Source organism: Athene cunicularia, assembly GCF_003259725.1.
Source record: "Athene cunicularia isolate RWA chromosome 17 unlocalized genomic scaffold, athCun1 chr17_part1, whole genome shotgun sequence".
NCBI classification, from domain to species: Eukaryota; Metazoa; Chordata; class Aves; order Strigiformes; family Strigidae; genus Athene; species Athene cunicularia.
This window is the reverse complement of record NW_020799122.1, coordinates 2,777,684-2,798,422: the sequence shown is the minus strand read 5'-3', so window position 1 is coordinate 2,798,422 and position 20,739 is coordinate 2,777,684. Positions and strand designations below refer to the sequence as shown.

At 43.6% G+C, this 20,739-nt stretch overlaps 1 protein-coding gene across 2 annotated transcripts; it reads left to right on the top strand.

The window, feature by feature from the left end:
• The first annotated feature begins 19 nt into the window (after positions 1-19).
• UBAC1 (UBA domain containing 1) lies at positions 20-19,288 on the top strand. 2 transcript variants are annotated; one of them, XM_026860362.1, is made up of 10 exons: positions 20-206; positions 6,043-6,163; positions 8,788-8,861; positions 10,123-10,230; positions 11,247-11,349; positions 12,037-12,145; positions 13,594-13,825; positions 14,929-15,015; positions 15,876-16,014; positions 18,564-19,288. In XM_026860362.1, exons 1-10 carry the CDS (start codon positions 69-71, stop codon positions 18,677-18,679), a joined length of 1,227 nt encoding a protein of 408 aa, XP_026716163.1. In that variant the 5' UTR covers positions 20-68; the 3' UTR covers positions 18,680-19,288. The 2 variants fall into 2 exon arrangements, with proteins under 2 accessions (XP_026716163.1, XP_026716162.1); XM_026860361.1 differs by having other exon boundaries at positions 11,232-11,349.
• Positions 19,289-20,739: the final 1,451 nt, after the last annotated feature.

Below are 20,739 nucleotides of genomic sequence, written 5' to 3'. Positions count from 1 at the left end.
GTATAAGAGACAGCTGGTGAGGCGTCGCCGGGACAGAGCGGGGGCCGGAGGCGACGGGGCCCGGGGCGATGTTCGTGCAGGAGGAGAAGATCTTCGCGGGGAAGGTGCTGAGGCTCCATGTGTGCACCATGGAGGGCGCCGAGTGGCTGGAGGAAGTCCCCGAGGACACCACGGTGGAGAAGCTGAAGGAGCGATGCCTGAAGCACGTAAGGAGCGGTGTCCGGTCCCGTCCCCCGGGGCTGTTGCCTACCCCGGCGGGCTCCCTGGGCTGCCCAGTGTCCCTGGGAAACCCTCGGGTGTGGTGGGTCGTGCAGTGCGCTGGGAGGGAGCGGTGAGCCCGGGCCGGGTGCGAGGCGGAGATAGCGCCGAAATCTCGGCGTTTTCTCTGATACGTGCCGTGGTCCGGGCTGGGTCTGAAAATCATGGTCGAGGGGAAGGGCAGGCAAGTACCCGTGTGAAGAAAACAGATTTTTCCTGCGCTCTGTAAATATCTTTTTTTTTAAAAAAAAAAAAAAAAAAGTAAACAGGTGTTTCTGTGTTCTGGTTTCCTGCTTTACCGTGTATAACACACCCACCCCACCCCCACTCCCCGTTATGTGAAAGTGTGCCGTATAGAAATAAAATGTCTATTTCAAGAGAGAAGGAGGATTTGGGAGGAAGTTGCTTTGCAGCCTTTAGTTACAGAATTTGGTGTGTGTTTTGGGGTAGTGCTAGAGATCACCAGCTCCTACGTGTGCTTTATGAACCAGTGGCCACGCGTTGCAAGAGTCTGGTGAACTGGTTTCTGATGATTTCTCCTCAGAAATTACAGCCTGGTTTGTTTCTTTTCTCTTTAAGAGCAATTAAGGAAAGTAGTAACTATGGAGGACAACTTCCCTTTTCTGAAAAAGTCTTTGTATGGCCTTACCCTGTGTTGGCACGGTAGCTAGTTGGATTTTCATAGGGAGATAATAGACTCTTCTAATGCTCTCACAGTGCTCTAAGAAGTAAGGTATTAATGGATGTGTCCAAAGGGTAAATTACTTATCACTGTCTGTGAGAGAAAACGTTTAAAAATACTGTCGTAGTCTGTAGACGTTGAGCTGGAAAACACAGGCTCTTTGTACTCACATGTTCAGTTACTACTGATGTGTTCATGGGTGTTAAATGTTAAAACCAGTGGTTACAAAACTATTGGACCGAATTTTGAAGATCTGCCATGACAGCGTCTTACTTTTAAAGCAAAAACATGATTGACAACAACAGCGTGTAAGGTTGTGACCCATGACTGGGGCTGTCCTAAAATCTGTCATTCTGGAACCAACACAATGTAGTCTGGCAGCTTGAGTCATAACCTGCTGAATTTCTTGCTGAGGGCTTTGCTGACAGATGTGTAACTTCTGAGTGGTAAAAGCCTCTACTCCCGTCTCTGGGAGCACAATTTACTAAACCACATTTAATAGTCTTTTTTGTCTTCAAAGTCTTGCAAAGACTTTTTTTTTTTTCGTAAAACACACTCGCAGTAGGAGAACATACCTGTAATATGTAATTACTTAACCCCCATTTGAAGGGTGAAAGGTTTTATTTTCTGAATCAGCATGCTGTGAAGGTGACCAGCAGCCCAAGTGCCCTCTGCCTTGGGCCTGCCACTTGTTTGCTTTCAACTAGAACCCCTGGAAAACTACAGGTCACAGCACGTGCTGTTTTTCATCATGTTGTCTTCATAAGTGCTTTTTGATTTAGGGACGAGAAGGGCTGCACTGGAGTTTGCTTTGCCTGAGGTAGGTGGGAACCTTCTTGAGGGAAAACAGTGTGCTGGAAGCTGTAGGGTTCAGGGCTGTTAAGTTCCTGGAAGAAGCTTAGTGCTCCCCTCTTGTCCCTCTTGAGCGCAGCTGAGTGATTAAGCAGAAGAGTGGTGCAAAGACTGCCAAAACAGGGTGGGGTAATGATTACATGCATATGTGCAGAGCTGAAAGGCCTTTAATTATCAGGAAGCTTAACTGAATAGATGCTTGCATTGCAGTGCAAGTCAGGGCAGAAGACAATTGATAACTTGGCATGATGTTTGATTTCTTTCTCTCTGCTGCTTTGTGCTAATGGTGTGGATTTGCATAACCATTATGGATAATATATAGTTTTATGGAGGGGAAAAATAGAAATGGAAAAATCATGACTCCTGATCAGGGATATGTTGCAATGAATCTTGATAGCACCTTGAGATAATTTATGCAGCCATCTCTTGTAAGATGCTGATTATTATGTTCCCCGCAGTCTTTCAAATCATTCTTTCAGGAAGCAGAGGAAGGTATTTGTAAGAGATTTGAACTAGGAAGGTGGCCAGTTTCCCCTCTGTAACATTGAAATGATTACTGATCTCAGAAGTGTCACTCTTGATGTCTTCCACCCCGCTCCCCGAATTTTATGTTTTGGGGTGGTTTTTGTTACTGTTTGCAGAAAAAAAAGGCAAAACCCCCCTCCCACTAGTTTTATCTCTTGACCTCTAGTGATGATTGTTGTTAAACTGCTGCTTTTAGTAATGCTGTCCATGTAGTCTGTGAACAAATACCTAATAATAAGCCTTCCTAGTTATTTTTTAACTCGAGTTCCACCATCAAAGTGTTCTCTTGGAACAGCCACTTGTCCCTGTGCAGGTCCCCACCACCTCAGTGGCAGCAGGCCCTGAGCTCTCCTGGGATTTCCTTAAAAAGCAACTGGTCATTTCGGAAAACAGAATTGAAAAGTGTCAGCTTAACTGCAGAAACTCAAGCTTAACTTAAATACTTTTTTTATGATCCATAATTCTTGACTGTAAATAAGCATTGACAGTCCCAAGTACAGCACTGCATCAGTGGTGCTGTAGACAGTCCTGGTTCTGATACTCGAATCACAACAGACCATTGCTTCTTGCTGAGACTCAGCACTATTTCTGAAATACTGCTGTAAATTGTGGTCACGCGTTCGGCATGCACAAGTGTGGGCTCTACCTGTAACTTTCCTGGCAGGTGGGGAGAGCTTTTAATGCTTCTGTTCCCCTTTTTCTTAAGCTGCCTCAGTGATAACTCGCCTGGGCTTTAAAGCCTGGTAAGAGCAGAGGTAGGTGCGTGCCCCTGGGCATGTTCGGGATACCTTGTGAGGGATGCAAATGGTTTAAACCACCCAAGCTTAGTAGTAGGGAGTGTCAGTACGATTTTCAAATGTTTCTGTTAATAAAAGCAAACAAAAAATGCTTTTTCCTCATTTCAAAAACAAACAAAGCCTTGTGGTTTATCAGGATTCCAAGCTTTGCGAATAGCGTTTGGCATCACCAGGGCTTACAATTTCAGCAGTTGCTCAGGTACCCGTGAACAAGGATTTCTCACCTGCCTGGCAAAGCAGCCTGCTGTAAACTCCAGCGTTAAAAAGAAATGCAAATATTTACACTGGAAGCAGAATGATGAACCAGCAGATCCTCTCCTTGCAATCCTTTTGTATGAAAAGATGAGAGGTCAGGTCCTCTCCAGCACGCTGCACCTCTGATGGCTGGGGGAACAGTGCTTGTTAACCCAGCTGGGCCCTGGGGCAGCAAGGTGCACCCCAATTTCTCTGCTTCAGGGTCCACCCTGATTTCTTGACTTCCTTTCACTTGTGTGACAGATGCTTCCTCTGCACTGTGCTAGGGAATTCCTCTCCTCTTCACCGCTCTTCCTGTGGACTAGCAGTGCTGTTCTCTCTCTGGGCAGTTACGCTTTAAAGTACTGTATTTAATCCAAAATCCACTGTATTTTGGCAGATACGGTTCTCCTGAAGCAAGATTCCACGGTGAGATCTGATGATTAGTGGTGGTGGTTCCTGGGGGGCTGTTGAGAGCTAGTAGAGACATTGCCTGTTATGACCTTTTTACTTGCAGGCCATGTTAAAATGTTAAGATTAGTATTTCACGAAGTAGTCTCTTTGATATAGGCACTGTCCATATATGCCTTGTTATTCTATGCAGTTGTTAATAAAGTGGTTAGAGGAACAGGAAATAACAGGTGTCCATAGGAATTTTCTTTTAAAACAGCAACTTTTTTTTTTTTCACTTATACCTTCACCTTAGTTATATAGTACCAGTATCCTTATTTTCACCTTGCTAGTACACTTACGAGTATTATGATTGCACACCCACACCCCCCTTTATATGCACCAGGGAAAAAAAAAATGGATAATAGGTCCCATCCCACCCCAGACATGCACCTCCCAGCTCCCATTTTCAGGTTCTTCCTTTTGGGGTCTGACTCTCCAGATCTGTAACAGGAACATTTTGAGCTTGTGTGCAGAAGAGATGTTCCACTGATGTACTCTCATGCGTTTTGGGTAACTTCTCAGATCAATTACAGGAGGTACTCCCAGCTGCTTCTAGGCTGTAATGTGTTCTTTGGCTTCCATTCAGCACTTAATATGCTGAAGGATTAGTAAGAAGCTACTGTTATACAAATCAGGACTCAAACATTCTAGCCTCGGTTTTACTGAGGCATCACAGCTGTGCAGCAGTTCAGATGAGCTGAAGATCTGGGTTGGAAACAAGTGCACTGTGTTTAGAAAAAGAGCAGGTAGAAAAGGTGATGAGGGACTAAAAGGAATTCCTTTGAAGGAGGCTGGTGATCATATGATGAACAAGACTAAGTGCTACATCAAAGTGAAGCACTGATTACAGTGAGGGTTCTGGAAATGGCTCTGTTAGGTGAAGGGTGAACACACTCCTCTGCAGGCACGGCAACAGTGGCTTGGCAGAAGCATGTACTGAAAGAAATGTCATTAAAAGCTGTTTCGGAGCAGAGCAGGTGAGGTCAGTATTAAGCGTCCTATTTTGTGGCGAGAACAGCAGCATCAATTTCATGGTTTTAATAGGCTGTTATTTTTAATTTTGCCTTTCTGGAATTGCAACCACTATACTTGCTTTCTCCACTCAAACAAATTAGAAGCCTCTAGATGCACTGATGTAATGTTCTTGAAATCTATCACAGGGCATCTGGGAGCCACTCTGGTGCGAAGATGAGTCAGCCCGTGGCCCGTGTGTGTGCACGCTGGGATGTTTTTTTCAGGATTTCATCTTGATTTTCTAGTGAATTAATTGACACAGAATTTAAAATTGTAATAAGGAATTGAGCCCAACATTTATATAGGAACAAATTTACTGTATGCTGCCTGCGAAGAAGAGTTGTGAATGTAACTCTTGTTCAGCACTTTCAGCAGGAATGCAGGTTAGGACTTCAGCAGCCAAATCTGTTGATTTCCGCTTGAAACAAGGTGCAGAAACTGCAGTTTTCTTCCCAGTTTAAGGTCAAGCATACCAAAATCACTGCTGGCAGTTTCTTGTTTAGTCTAACAGTGTGTGTAAATAATAATTATTAGATGAAGGAGAGAGTTTCACCTCTACTTTGACACCAGTTACAAATGAAAAACATACTGCATTATTTTATCCTTCCCTTCTGCAAAATTACTGGATGCTCTTTGTAGATCTGCGTTCTTAATTCATGATACTAATTGATGCCCCCAGACTTCTCACTGAGTGACCTCAGTGATCTGTTGCAGAATTGACGTTGCTGTGGGTTCTAGAGCATCCTTGCTTTGCTCCAAATCTCCATAGGCCTGAGTATAGGACCAAGCACTCAGAATTAAGTATGACAGAGATGTACAGTACTGCAAAAGTATAAATCCACTCACATAGGCTGGTGCCCTTGAAGGGCTCGTTTGGAGTGATTGGGCTGTAAGGGTGGGTCTTTGAAAGTGGATGCTTAAAGAAGATATTGAGGAATGGAGGGTGGAATCCTTCCTCTTTTTTTGATTATTCTTCCCAGACAGGAGCTTGGATATGCAGGTAGAAACCTACCACAGACAGCACTGTTACAGCACAAATCATGCCTCAGTTTTTTAATAAAACACATTCTGTGCATTGGCCTCTAGCATATTGTGCTGTTACTGAAGCTATTAAGCAGATTGTAAATGATGGCACAGTTTGTGTGTGGAGCACCTTAAGTGCAAAATGCAGTGATTCATGCAGTAGGCTTATTTCTGTCGTCTGATCTTCAATATTTTATTCTGCAGTGTGTACCTGGGAGCTTGGAGGATCCAAAAACCGTGACACATCATAAGTTGATACATGCTACTTCTGAGAAGGTGCTGACCGACACAAAAACAGTGTTGGAGGAAAACATTCAAGATAGAGGTAAGATTGTCTGGGTTTTAATCCTATCAGCCTGGAAATTTAAGATTGCGTTTAACTCTTTGGCAAGTTCCAAACAGTGATCTTTTAAATATCTACTCTCTGCTTTGACATAGGAAGCTAATAATGTGGCAGAAAAGGAAGAGGAAAACTGCTTTTTTTTTTTTTTCCCCTTAGAGAAAGCACTTTGGTTTGCTTTTCTTCCCTCTTCCTTTTTAAGAGTTGAAAAGGAATCAGGAGTGTTCATTAAGTGAATAAATAGATTGTTTTTGTCTCCCTTTAAAGGAATTTTTTTCAACCTCCAGGACATCATTTATCCTTCAAAATGATTCAAAAATAGTTATCATGGCTGAGTATTCCAGTGCTTTTGGGGGATTTCTTGAGGTCTGCAGGTCAAGCAGAAGAATGGTTGCTCAAGTGTATCCGAGTGTCTGCAGTTTAGATCTCATTCTGTCCTCTGCTAACACAGGTCAGAATCTGTCAGGCTCCAGTATCACCGACTGCACTGGGGTGTGTCAGGTACTGGGATTTAAACCTGGCTGTCAGCCAGGCACCACGCAACCACTCGCTCATCCTCCCCTGCCCCAGAGGGTGGGAGACAGAAGTAGAGAGGTAAATGCAAGGAGACTTGTAGGTTGAGATGAAAAAGAATTTAATAATGGAAATAAAAATGGAAATAATAATGATAGTAGTAATAAGAGAATATACAGACAAGTGATGCACAATGCAATTGCTCATCAGCTGCTGACTGATGCCCAGCTCGTTCCCAGCTGGTGATCCTGGAGGAGGGAAAATCCTAAACCCACAATCCTGGAAGAGCGAGGGCTTCCCAGCCAAGCCGCCTCTATACACTGAGCATGACGTTACGTGACATGGAATATCTCGTTGGCCCATTTGGGTTCGTTGCTCTGGCTGTGCTCTCTCCCAGCTTCTTGTGTACCTGCACAGATGGGAGGTTGAAAAGTCCTTGATTTCTTAGCATTGACTAAAAATATCAGTGTATTACCAACATTTTTCTCATACCAAATCCCACACTGAATCCAAAGCACAGCACTGTTCTAGCTACTAAGAAGAAAGATTAGCCCTATCCCAGCTGAAACCAGGACAGGTATATATTTGCTCCTGGAGTTTAAAAGTGTAAAGGATTACTGTGAAACAAAAGATCTGAAGATGGGAATTTGAGTCAGTTTTTACTAGATAGCTTAAGCTAATGGCCCCTTCTGGAGATAAAGGGCAGTGGTGCAGAAAGTGAGAGAAGCAGGACTGCTGTAGACTGAAATAGTGTCTGAACCAGAAATTCAGCAGGAGTAGAGTTCCTGGGATTTTGCCTGAGTTCATGCAGGCTGGAGAACTGCCGTTGTGAACACGAGTGCTTTGGTGTCTCTTCCAAGGCAGTGTCACCTATCACCTTTAGAGCTGAACAGGAGCTGAGAAGTGCTATCTTAAGCAAAGGCAAGGGACAGCATTTTTGCTGATTGGTGGTGTATTATTTCTAGGCGAGGTGCCGGCTCCTGCAGAGTTTTGAATTGCAGTTTGCAGCAGCTAAGCAGTATTAACTCTGTAGCCATAGCGAGCTGTCGTGTGAATGCCTCTTCGCCCCTTTTTCCTCTGCAGCGTGCTCTCTCCCGTGTGCCTCGCTTGTCAGGGCAGACAAGATTGCAGCCAACAGCTGATTGCCACCGGCTGACTGCACAGGGCAGCCAAGAGTCAGCATGTGGATCCTTTCACTGATCAGCTGGACAAATGAGGGTTAACAGCCTTCCCCAGCTGTTGCCCTTGGCTGTTTCGTGCTGAGCCAGACCAGAGAAACGTTGTGCTGTGTTTGCTTTTGACCTGCTTTGTACAACGGACTCAAACCTTCGTGGTGGGCTGTAGGTGGCTGGAGGGCTGCAGATGCTGCACGTGTGTGTCTGTGTCTGTCCACCCTTGGAAGGTATGCTAGAAACTTGTAAAACATCATGTGATCTATAGAAAATGGATGCCTTGTAAGGCCAAAGTCTTAGTCTTGAATGCCCAAATCAAACTGGTGCCAGGTCATATGGGATGTCAGGGACTGAAGACTTGTTTGTCCTCGAGACTCGCTACCAGTGATGCAGCCCTGCTGTACATCATCAGTCCCTCTGCTGCTGCTCACACCCAAAGGTGAGCTGCAGCCTGCCACTGAAAGTTCTTCCTGAAGCTTGGCCCTTGCCTTGCTGCACTTGAAAGGCCCCAGCTTAAACCAAAAACCATCCATGGCCTATCTCTACTGCACTGCAAAGCACAACAACACTGAAAGCGCCGATGCTTTTTTACTACGATAAGCCAGTTGATGTACCGTTAATGTACAAGACATCTGGAGCCTGTAAAACCCCTTCTTTAATGGTGGTGTGTGAGGAGAACCAGCCAGTAACAGTCAGAGCATAACTAATAACAGACCATGTTTTGAATTCACTGTGTGCTAAGGAGTTGCAAACATTGAAAGGGAGGGTGTAGAGCCAACCAGGTTTTAAAGAGTAAAAAAGATCTGATGCTACGGTGGAGTTAATACAAAATTCATCTCCAGGAAAAACTGGATTTGTGAAGTATCTTACAGGAGCTGTTCATACATTGCTTTCTAATGCGTTTCAGTATTGTTCTCTTTCTAGATGTCTTGCTTTTGGTAAAGAAGCGTGCACCACCTCCACTCCCCAAAATGGCAGACGTGTCAGCAGAGGAGAAAGTGAGTTTGAAAGACTTCTCAGCTTGGCTGTCTTGATGAGCTGACCGCTTTACTAAGGGGCTGCGGAAGGATTACTGTGGTGGACTCGTTTTGTTCGTAGAGGCAAATGCTGCCAGTTAAAATTCTAGGGAAATTATTTCATATTTCTTCCAAACTTCGAGGAGGCTGATTTTTCCTTTTTTAACTTTGATTGTGAGAACATTTGCCTTAAAATAAGGCGTGCAGATACACCCTGTGGCAGTGGTATAGAGTTGATCTTTGAGCAAACATCTAATAACTGTATAAGCATTGAGCAAGTGCCTTGCTTTGTGTTTGAAAACCCCATAGAAATGTGTTGATTTGCTGGCAAGCTGCCTTCTGTCTTTATCTGTGTGTGGCTTGTCACCCTCTAACCAGGTCTCTAGAGCTGAAGTGTTGGCCTCCTACTATTCTTCTTTATTTTATTTTATTGGAATGTAGTTGTTACTGAGGGTTTGCCCAGGATGATGCTTATGCATGAGTGGTACAGCAGGTGATGTTATCACATGAACACGTTGAGTGATGCTTGTGCTTGACATTGTGAATTTCTGGGTCTCTGCTTCATCCTTGCACAGCTTTTGTTTCTTCTTGCTTCCTGTAGGCATTGTTGTATGTCTCTCTATCCCTTCCTGTAGGCACCAGTGTATGTGTCTCTCTTCAGCAGGGTCTTGCTGTGCAGAATGTCACTTAAAGAGCATAAGACTGGGAAATATTTCTAGTTTGTACCCTGCTATTTTTTTTTTTTTCCCCTGGACTGTAAGTGTGTCCTGAAAAGCCAAGGCACCATATCTCTGCATGATACTCGCAAGCAGCGAGGCACTTCCAGTGTGAAGCAGTTACGTGTTAGCCTGTGCACAGTATTGGTGCATCTCTTGCCAAACCAGGGGTTTGAGGACATCATGCTGAGAGCAGAATATGGTCCCAGGCACTGAGACCTCTGAGTCCTCTCCATGTTTGATAAATCACTTTTCTTCTTGATGCTGGAATTTCCCCTGCGTGTTTAGATAACAAATAGGTAGAAGGAATGGACGTGGGGCAACCCAACAGGTCCGGTTTTGCTCTATTACTGCAAAATGATACTGGTGCTATTAATCCACTGCTAGACTGCTATTTCTCTGAGTTGCAAGTTACAGAGCACTGCTTGATGCCTTGGTGAAGAATGTGAAACTGCTCTCTGCTGTGCTGTGTTCTCTGTTCTGTGGATAATGGGTTATGAAACCTGATCATGTTTCCTATCCTGCAGAGGAAACAAGAGCAAAAAGCTCCTGATAAGGATGCTATTCTCAAAGCAACTGCAAATCTGCCCTCTCGCAATGTAGATCGCACTGTGGCCCATCACAACATGAGGGATGTAAGTATTAGATTTGACTTTAACTCGCACACTAACATGCAAATAGGCTTTTATCTTGTATAACCTCTTTGCTTACATACAAACGTGATTCTCTTTTGTTTATGAGAGAAATTCAGATGTATGTGATGTATATTAGAGAGCTTAAGATTTAGACACAGGTCATACTATTTAGTGATAATAAAACACTCTGTTCTAAATCATGATTTAAAATTTGTCCATGGGAAAGCCTCAGTAAACATATGCAAGATCTGGCAAATGTGGGGGGTTTATTTCTTCAGTGTTTGCAGAGTGGTGTGGTTTCTCTTCTCTTCCATGGTTCTGAAAAGAGAAATTAAGCCTAAATTTTGACTTCAGCAATTGAACACTGATAGAGTCTGTAATGCTTCTGAGTGTGGGGACCTTCACCCCTCTGTACTGGTAGGGGTATGAAGCAGCTAATCTGCCTACACACTGCGTGCTGTCAGTGTGCCCTAGTGACCTGGAGGGGACAGCTACTGGTGTTTAAGCTGTTTAATGGCCGACATGACCTACTGAGCACAGCCTATTTAAAAACAAATGTCCAACAAAGGAAATTGTGATGCTTCAGTTTAGAAATTCGCTTTGATCCCTGTTGTTCACATTTAGATTACTAGAAGGCAAATAGTAGACCAGGAAGGCCACAAGTAGTGCTTGTATGGAGCTACCGTGACTGTTGTCTTAAAACACTTCTACAAGGTGGGAATTTAAGTGTTTCTGTGAAGCAATGAGTGTTCTTGAAGGTTGCACATCTTACGGTGGTACTGGGCAGCAGGCTGTGGTAAAAATAAAAGCTAAGTAGCTTTTACTTACGTGCAGCACTTCACAGGAAAGGCCCAGTGCTTCTTGAGAGACTTCAGCCATGAAAATCAAACCCTAATAACGCAACCCTCTGTACAGGGGGCCAGCCTGCTGCTGAGATACTAACAATAGTTATATTAAGATTCAATGATGTCTGGTAACTTCCTGTCTAAATGTTTTGACAGTTTCCTTTCTTGCAGTTCCAGACAGAGCTCCGGAAGATCTTAGTGTCTCTCATAGAAGTTGCACAGAAATTGCTAGCACTGAACCCAGATGCAGTTGAACTATTTAAGAAGGCAAATGGTATGAGCACATCTTTATAGTTACTAGTTCAATCCTGGGAACTTGTTTGCTTCCATAGCAGAAGAGAGGGCTCGCAGAGTGAAGTCCAGATCTTGATGTAATGCCAAAGCAACTACAAACTTTGTGGCAAAGATTTCGCTTTATGGATGTAAATTGTATAAAACTTGTGAATTTATCAAAGTCCCTGTGGGATGGATGAGAAGTTCCATTTAAAAATAAAACCATTAGTAGTGGAAAAATTGGAAAACTTTTGAGTTGTGCTTTAGGAATGGTAAAGAATAGTTGAACGTGCACAAGGAGATAGTAAAGTGAGGAGAAAGTGCAGCTGTTGCCCTTGAGATCTGCTATGACCAGATCTAATTGACTTTCTAGATAAATGATAATTAGATCTTCAGGGAATCTCCTATATATTCACTTATGTGAAAGTACCACGGTCATGTGAAAGTTAGCTGTCTTTTGAGATCTTGAACACATCTGGACAAAGTCTTTGTCCTGGAAGAATCTATCTGAGCCGGGCCAAGCTGAGTACAGCAAATTCAATGATGAGATAGCAAATTCGGGGCAGAAACAAAAGAAGGGATGGAAGAGAAGAATGGGGTTTGAACTTAACACATGCCATTCCATTGAGTGAGGGTTTTATTTTAGCTCAAAGTCAATCTGAACATTGTTTTGTTTGTGTATGTGTAGCCATGCTGGATGAGGATGAGGAAGACAGAGTGGATGAGATAGCTCTGCGACAGCTTACAGAAATGGGGTTTCCAGAAAGCAGAGCTGTCAAAGCCCTTCGATTAAATCAGTAAGTGTACTCAGCACACTGCCTGTAAATTACATGATATGGTTAAAAAAAAACTAAAAAAATTTGCATTTTTTTTCTAAAGTCTCCTTATATGGGTCACCTAAAACTAGGTTGGAAAAAGCATTAACTGAAAGAACAGTGCTGCCTCAGGCAGCACGCAGGTGCGGGTAGCACAGAGAAAGGGGAACAGTGCTGTACCTGCTCTGGAAAGAGCTGGTCTGTGGTTAATGAAGCTGCCAGGCTGCCACTGTTTCCAAGCATTAAACTTACATTTTGGTTTTTTCTGCTTTAGAACTCAGATTTTTTCAGAGAAAAAAGCAAACCTAGCCCATCCACATTGGTCTGTCCGCTGTAGAAAAATACTTGATGCTGATCTTTTAAAAACATGCCAAGAATATTATGAAGTCCAGATAGCAGCTGTAGGAAAATAGGAGGTAGTGTAGTTCTTCTCAGGCCCTAAGAAGAATCAGCTGGACTGCCTCACTCCTGAGAGGGGTTTGTTAGGCCATTCTTGAAAGTAAAGAATCCACAATATATTCCAGTGACTCTTTTCCATTATCTCCCTTGTGGCTCACAGACTTTTGCCCCTGATTTCCTCCATCTTTCATGTTGTAACTGAAAAGCCAAGCAGGCAAAGACTTTCCTTTCTACGAACATGTAATAATTCCCGTGTGTCAAAGGAAATTACATGTTCAGTGGCCCTAGTGTTGTCTTTGCTTCTCCCTCTGTATTTGTTGGAAAGAGATGTGTTGGGGCCCTCTCAAGATCCTTCGCTTGAGCGCTTATGCTGCGCAGCAAGTGACCGTGTTATGATCGTGATGTTCCGTTCCCTTGGGCTGGCCTCTCAGCTTTGAGGGATCACAGATTTCTTCTGAAGTGAGTGGAGGAAGAACAGAGTGGTGCACATCCAAGTGCAATCGCCTGTGTTGAATTTTGCTCTCGCTCAAGGCACGTGGTGCACACATAATGTTTTTCGCTCGCTCTTTCTTGTGTTAATGGCATTCCTTGATCACTGGGTGGATGTCTGAGAGTTCTCCTTAAGAAGCAACAAAGCAGCTTGCATCTGAGATCTGGTTCCATGTAAATTTGGAACATGCTTTGTTTGCAGTTTTGTCGATAGTTGCAAGCAGTCAGTGGTTCTCTGTGGTGAAAGAAAGCAGATGATGTGGAGAATACGGTGACTCCCTCAGAAATGCCTTTTAAAATCTGGGTTGCAGCTGTCCAAGTTGGACTTCATTCCTCTTCCTGGCTTCAGAGAAGATTGCCGTGCCCTGAATGCACAGAGAATGGAGGTGCTCTGAGATTTGCTCAAACTTTATGGCTTTTCAGATACTAATTAACCTACAAGTCAATATACCACACAGAACTAAATGTAAAGGCAGGTGCACAGTGCTGCCCCACAGACACCTGGAGTGTTTCTCATCCCTGTGTTTTAATTTGCTTTTCAGTATGTCGGTGACACAGGCCATGGAGTGGTTGATAGAACACGCAGATGACCCTGCAGTGGATGCTCCACTCCCTGGTCAGACTCCATCAGAAGCCACAGCTGAAGCTGGTGCATCCTCCGCCGAAGCAACTGCGGGTCCTAGTTCAGAAGCAGGTGGGGAAGAGGCCAAGGATGAGCTGACGGAAATATTCAAGAAGATCCGGAGGAAAAGAGAGTTCCGTCCAGACCCACGAGTACGTGCTGTTTATCTCCCTGTGTAACTGTTAGGATTGGAAGGGACTGCGTGGGCACCACGGAATCCAAATAAATGTTTAGTTAATAAATGAAGTGGGACATCTGGTTAGATGTACATTATGCTGGCATGGCAGGATTGTAGTGGAAGTCTTTAGGGACTGTTTAAATTCAGGTTGCTGGAAGGGATATTATCTAATTAATGCATAGCTGTCTCAGATGTATCTAAATTTCTGTTACTTCTGCACCTGAAAATTAGCTGATGGGACTGGAATGAACTGCCAGACTTCTGGTATTGCTTTTTAAGACTGCTATCTAGGAAGGGAAGGTGGTAGGAAAGGGGTAGGTCCTTCTGCTGTAGAAAAGGCCAGAAGAGAATTATTGTATTTGGGGGGCAAGGAAGAGTATCACCAGCAGATTTAAGTCTTGCAGCAACTTGCAGAAGTTAGCTGTTTTGTCACAACACGGTATTAGCTGCAGTGGAAATGTGGTGTTATCACACTGTAAACTCACCAGGAGGTGCTCTTTAGAACCTAACACTCTGTTTTTACAACTAGCTCTTCCTTGAGATTTCGGTTAAAGGCTACAAAGGTATTTGACCTGGCTACAGTTTCTGAATGATTAAACATTCTCATAACAATATCTAGGTATGCTTGTCTAAATACATAACACTCACTAGCAACATAATAAATCCGGGAAGTGAAATTAAATTGAGTGAATAGAACTACAAGTGCACGTGAGGCTTGATCCGTCAGCGAGATGTGAACAAAAGCTTCCTGACATGGGAGAAGTTCTAAAATAAGGTGTTTCTGTCCTGCCCTTCTCCGTTTTACCCCAGGTATGCTTGCTCTTTGCCTTGCACTCAGCTTTCAGCGTTGAGGATAGGAACCACCTTCGCTCTTAAGATTTATTCTTTTTCCATAACAAAGACACTTTTGATACAGGGTATTTGGAAACTTTGTAGATAAGATTACTTAGTGGTCTAGAAATGGAAACTGTTTTTTTTTACCCCACAAAAAGCTCCTGCACGGAAGGTGAAAGGATACGATTGTTCTCATTTCTGTTTTAAATGTTACATTTATTAAGCTGTGCAAATCTGATATAGGCTGTCATTGCCCTGATGGAGATGGGATTTGATGAAAAAGAAGTGGTAGATGCACTCAGAGTAAACAACAACCAGCAAAATGCAGCCGTGAGTACAATGTCATTTCTGTTCCTTATTGCTGTAATAGTCTGTTCAGCTGATTCTTTTCATTGTTAAATTGGTTGATCTGTCATAAGGCCCAACTGTTACTGGAGATCAAATGAGCACTATATATTCTGTGCCTCTTTAAAACCTTTGTGTTTTAGTTGTGTATCTAATTTTAGACTTCTTAGAGGAACTCGGCATGGGTGAGGTTGAGGCTGATCTGCTTGGGGTAACATATGTGGGTTTTCAAAAAACTTGAGAGAAACTCCCTCACCAGAGTCTGCAGAGGAGATTATGCTGTCATGAGAAAGGAAAAGGTATTCCCAGTAACTGATTAAAGAGCGGGATTAAATGATCAAACAAGAGATTCAAGCCGTGCAGCGTGTGAATTACCATTCTGCAGCAATGCATTCCACAGTTTATGGAATCAAAACATAGGAAGGTTTTCCAAGACTGATTAGTCTCCTGCTAGTGGATGATACCGTAAGGCAAACAATGTGGACACAGCTGACAGCCAAGGAATCTTCTCTTCTTAAGCATCGAGTGCTGGCTGCTGTTAGAGGGGGAATATTGGGCTGGGTGGTACTTCAGGCTGCTGCGTCGTAACTGTGGTGATGGGGTTCCTCTGAGGCAGTGCATCTGTAGGATAACAAACATCTTCCCTGAGCTCTGAAATAAAAGTTGACTTCTGTGGGAGAAACACACAAACGAATAGCAATTTCATGTGAAAAGAAATGTATCGCTCAGTCTTTAACTGTGAGAGGAAAAGTATTTTTAACATGCCACATTGTCAAGACTTTGGTTCCATCAGAATGAAAGTGTCTCAAATCATGAAACCTGTTGTGCCGGGTGATTTCTTTCAGTGTGAATGGCTGCTGGGAGACAGAAAGCCTTCTCCAGAGGACTTAGATAAAGGCATTGACACCAACAGCCCTCTCTTCCAAGCCATCTTAGAAAACCCAGTGGTACAGTTAGGGCTAACCAACCCTAAAACTCTACTAGGTAAGTCCTGCTTGTGTTCCTGAGATACATAGATATATAGAGAGACATAGATATATGTAAATATACACTGTCTCTGTAGTTGCTAGCAAATAAAAATAGGGACTGGATGATGCCAGCACACTTTGTGGGCTAGGTGCAGCTCTGTACCCTTTTCCTCACCTTCGGCAGCTGTATTGTTTGTTTGCTTCGTACTGCAACTCAGCTAAACCCAGAGCAGAACTTGGGGCTGTCCCAGAAATGATACAAATTCCCCAGGCTACCGGATTACACTTGCTGAACTCAGAACTTTAATAGCTGTTGGCTGCAGTGCTTTTGTGGATTTAGGAGACCTTTTGTGTGCTCCCTTTGGCCATGAGGGGAAAAATCAGGAATGTCTGTCTAGAATTCTGATTATTTCCCAGAAAAAACAAGGCTGTCTCCTGCTGTACAGTTTACCGTGTGTTGAGGCCTGATCACTGAGACAGAAGATAACTTGTGGAAGAATATCCAAACAAGAAGTCAGACCTAAGGCCTTGCCTAGCAAAGTTGAGATAATGTATGTGAAAATACACTCCCCCTTGCTTGGATTTCAGCTCCGTGGTAAAGTCTGTGTGCTCGTGGTCAGAAAAGCTGCGAGCACAGCAAGTACCCAGCTGACGAGCCTGACACTGAAACACAAATCTCTGATGAATCGGTCTCTCTGCCGCTGGAGGACGATACAGCAGAATGACATTGGCTCTGTGATGTATATAAAAAGTTTTGCCTTTTAGTCTTTGGCTTCGAAATTTATTTGAAGCAGTGCTTTTAAATAAAGGGAGTACACGCAGCTCTTCCGAGAGCGCTTTTAAAAATACGACTTTAAATGTAATTAGGAGAGTTTGCAAGCCTTTAAATAATTCAAGAGAAGAACCTTCCCACTCTGATTTCTGAACAAATGGTTTCCTCATTTCAATGAGGGTTCCACACTGCAGCTCAGAATATAAATAGAAAATGAAATGCCATTATATGCACTTGTAAAGCTTGGATGAACATCAGAGAATATATTCCTAATGATACATCTGCAAGTTGCTTATGTCACAGATTTTAATAATGAATGCTTGCATTTAATTGGATACTTACAGAGTGTTGTTAAATCTTTAGTTTTAAGCTTTTGAGTCTGTGTAAAAGAATAAAAGTGGTGAAAGGTGAGAGCTGTGCTTTATTCTGGGCTTTTCTGTAGGCATGCTGCCTGACCTTGAGCAGGGTATTAATGATGAGCCTTTCAGAGGTGCTGGGTACTTACAGCTCCCACTAATGTCACTTGGAGCTTTGTACACTAACACTCCTGGGAGAATTAAGACATTGACCTTGGGCTGGTCTGCCAGACTCTTACAACGCTGACATTTTGGTGACTTCTGAATAGGTCAGATGTGCAACTGCTTTTTTTGTCACGTTCCATAATGACTGCTCCAAATGTCCAGTAGTCCAGCTCAGTATCTGTCATAGGGCTTATAAATTATTGTCTGGGTGGTTCTTCTGCCAGATTTGCAGCTTAGCTCTTGCAGTAGCTGTCTGGTTCCTTCAGCATAAGTAGAAGGGTGAAAGCTAGCATATTTTTAAAAAGAAAAACAAAATAACTAAGCTTATTGTAAAGATAGCTGTGGATAGAAACATAACATTGTTCTTAAATATTTGGGTTGCTGTTACCCTTCAGAAATGGAGGTAATTGTCTGCAGGGATAGCTGTTCCCCTTCTGCCTGTGTCCAGGCAGGTGGCACCGGCTGCCCCCCTGACATCCTCAGGGCGGAGGAAGCCCGTGCTGCTCCCCTTCTGGCTCCAGGGGCCCTTCTGAAAATACAGCTCCGAGATTGGGGAGCTCAAGAGGCCACACTTTTGCTGGTTCTGCTGCGAGTTCTGCGTAGCCTCTGCAGGGAAATGGCAGAGGCTTCTTATTTCACTGGCTTGGTTTTCTCTTCAGAGATGTTAGCGTAGCCGTAGGACATCCAGAGTGCAGCACAGCAACGGTGACAGAGGCAAAGGGGTGACAGGGCTTCCTATGAACTGTCCTGGTTAAGTATCAGGGCAGAGAAAGGTACTGGCACAGGTACTAGTCACTAAGGGATGTAGGCTGGGATGTAGGAAATCTCTGAGTTGGGGAGTCTCCCCATAGGAGCGTTGGCAGGAATGACCCCGCTCTGAGATGGGCTTTCATAAACGTGTGAACCACAGAGCGCGTTCCCTGCTACCGCGTGTAGCCGTTTCCTAAGGCTTTAGCTCTTCAAACCCGTGTCCTTGAGGTTTTGTGAGATGGCCTGTAATCCAGGCTGAGTATTTAATCAGCCTTCATCTGCCGTGAATTTAATGCTGAGGAATGGGGAAGGTGTAGCAGGCGGTGACGTCCTGGGCTGTGGGGACTGAGGAGTGCGAATGGGAAATGCAGGACGCCTGTTCCCACCGGGTTCGGGTGATGTTTGCCCGCTGCCTGGGGGTTGTAGCTATTTGTAACCATCCCGTTGCTGAGGCACCCCAAACGTTGAAACCTTTGCTGACGAAAGGACTAATTGAGCGTTGCAATTTCCATTTCTTGGCAGCCTTTGAGGATATGCTTGAAAACCCCTTGAACAGCACTCAGTGGATGAACGATCCAGAAACTGGGCCCGTCATGCTACAGATCTCTCGAATCTTCCAGACGCTGAACCGCACGTAGAGGGGAATGCCAGTCCACTGTGCCACTTCCTACTGCCCCTCGCCTCACCTTCGCTCAACGGGGGGGTGCACGGATTGCTTGGGGAGGGGGGCGGATGGAAGGGGAGGCGGGAGGAGCCCCCCTGGGTCTCTCGCACAAGAGCTTCTGTAGTTACGGCCAACTGAAGTTAATTGCCTTGTGGATTTAGTGTTAGTGGAAGAGGTTTGAAGACTTGTTTATGTTTTCAGCTATTAGGTTTAAAATAAAAATAGGAAAAGGTTTTGTGAAAACAAGAATCTGATGGTTGGAAAGAAAACTGATAATTGCTTGTTAAAAAGGCCTGTGACGGTAGTTTTCTAGCCAGTTTCGCTAGCATCTGGCTAGTGTTTACAAAAGGTCACTGACCACTAGCATAGGATTTTAATCATCTCCATGCAGTATTAATTTATGGCTCTTATCAAATTACAAAATGCTTTTTTAAAATTGATTCTTAAGAAACATTTTTTTTTTTAAAAGTCCGAATATTGGGAGAGCGAGCACATTTCTATCCAAACTTGTTTATCTTACATTAAAATTTAAACAGAATAACGGAGAGATGGAATTCTTTTAATAAATAGCATTACTTTTTCCTATTTATTTTCTGCGTTAGTGTTGTTGCAGTCCCCCAGTGGTTTTAGGAGATTCTCTGTCAGCTAGGGTTAAAGATGCAGTATCTCTTTCATGACAGAACTCGCTACACCAAAACCTGGATTCTCAAGTGGGCTGCGGTTCCTACATCCACACTCTGCCATATCTTAGTGCAAGGAGGGATATATTCACGTAGTGTTTGGGTTTTTTTTTTCCATTTTTATGTGCACGGTTTTGGAAAGGGAGACTTGTGGGCTTTGACTTTTGTTTCGAACTGTTTACAAAAAAGCAGCTAATTTGCATGGGTTTTTCACTGGTGATCTGTAAAGCAGCAGAACCACTTAAGTTTTTATGTTGTTTAACGTATTTAAAAGCACGCTTGAAATTACTCTCTTTGAGATAGAAGTGGTTTTTCTTGACACTTATTTTGCCTTGGAAATACCGAGAATGTCAGGCTGTGTCTTTTCCTATTTTTGTCAGCGGACTGATGTCAGATTTCAGATGGGAGTTGTGAACTTTTAAGAACAGAATTGTGAATATCCAGCTGGTTTTTAGGACTGGGCTCTGCAGGTGTGAATTTTTAAGTCTGAACAAAAGCGGGGGTTTATTTTCAAATTAGTGATTGACATCTGTCACGATCCCTGCCACGTCTTGTGCTTCACAACCCTTTATTCCGGAGAGGCAGGCTAGGCAAGACCCACCTCTCCAGAGTGCAGATGGGGAGACCCTGTCCTTAAACAGCGCGGAGGGGAGATCTGCCAGATGGAGGTCCTGAACACTCCTGCAAGTCACCTTTTTAAGTGGAGGGGGTTTTTTAAACAAAAATGCAACAAGGTGCAACCCGAAACCCTACAACAAGTTTTGGCCTGAACTTGGCATCTAATCTGTGCTGTTATGCAGTCGAGGCACTGAAGTTGCCAATTTCACATAATTAATACGAAGGGTGGGGAAATGAAAACAGCATGAGATTTTATCTTGAGTTACTATCCCAGGATATTTTTTTTTTATTTGTAATTTCATATTAAGCTTTACAGTTCATGACTGCTGAAATATTTACTTCTACGCTTCTAGGGACGATGCTTCTGTTCAAATTGGACGGTAAAACCATTTTTCTGGATTCTTGCTGAGACCGAATCTGACAGCATGACATTAAATTGTAACTTTATCGTAGAAGCTAGGAACCTGATCCTGCAACCCAGTGAGTTCAGCACAACTACTCGCGAGCAGTTGTGACTGTGTAGTGGTATGAAAGGTTTTGATTCTTTTGTCCATTTTTTTTTTCTTACTCTCTGAAGCTTTTTTTGCCTGTAATACTACCAGAAGACACTGGTTTTTGAAGCTCTGAATGTTAGAGGTGCACGTCCTTCTCTGCCAGTCAGGATTCTTGTAAATGTTCCTTTTAATTCGTGGTTTTAAACGACAAAGCTGGGAAAAACTACCCTGTAGTTGGGGGG

Coding starts and splice junctions, on each gene's coding strand:
- UBAC1 (XM_026860361.1), top strand. CDS start 69: ATGTTCGTGCAGGAGGAGAAGATCTTCGCGGGGAAGGTGCTGAGGCTC. Junction 11,350..12,036: donor ACTATTTAAGAAGGCAAATG/GTATGAGCACAT, acceptor GTGTATGTGTAG/CCATGCTGGATGAGGATGAG. Junction 12,146..13,593: donor AAAGCCCTTCGATTAAATCA/GTAAGTGTACTC, acceptor TTTGCTTTTCAG/TATGTCGGTGACACAGGCCA.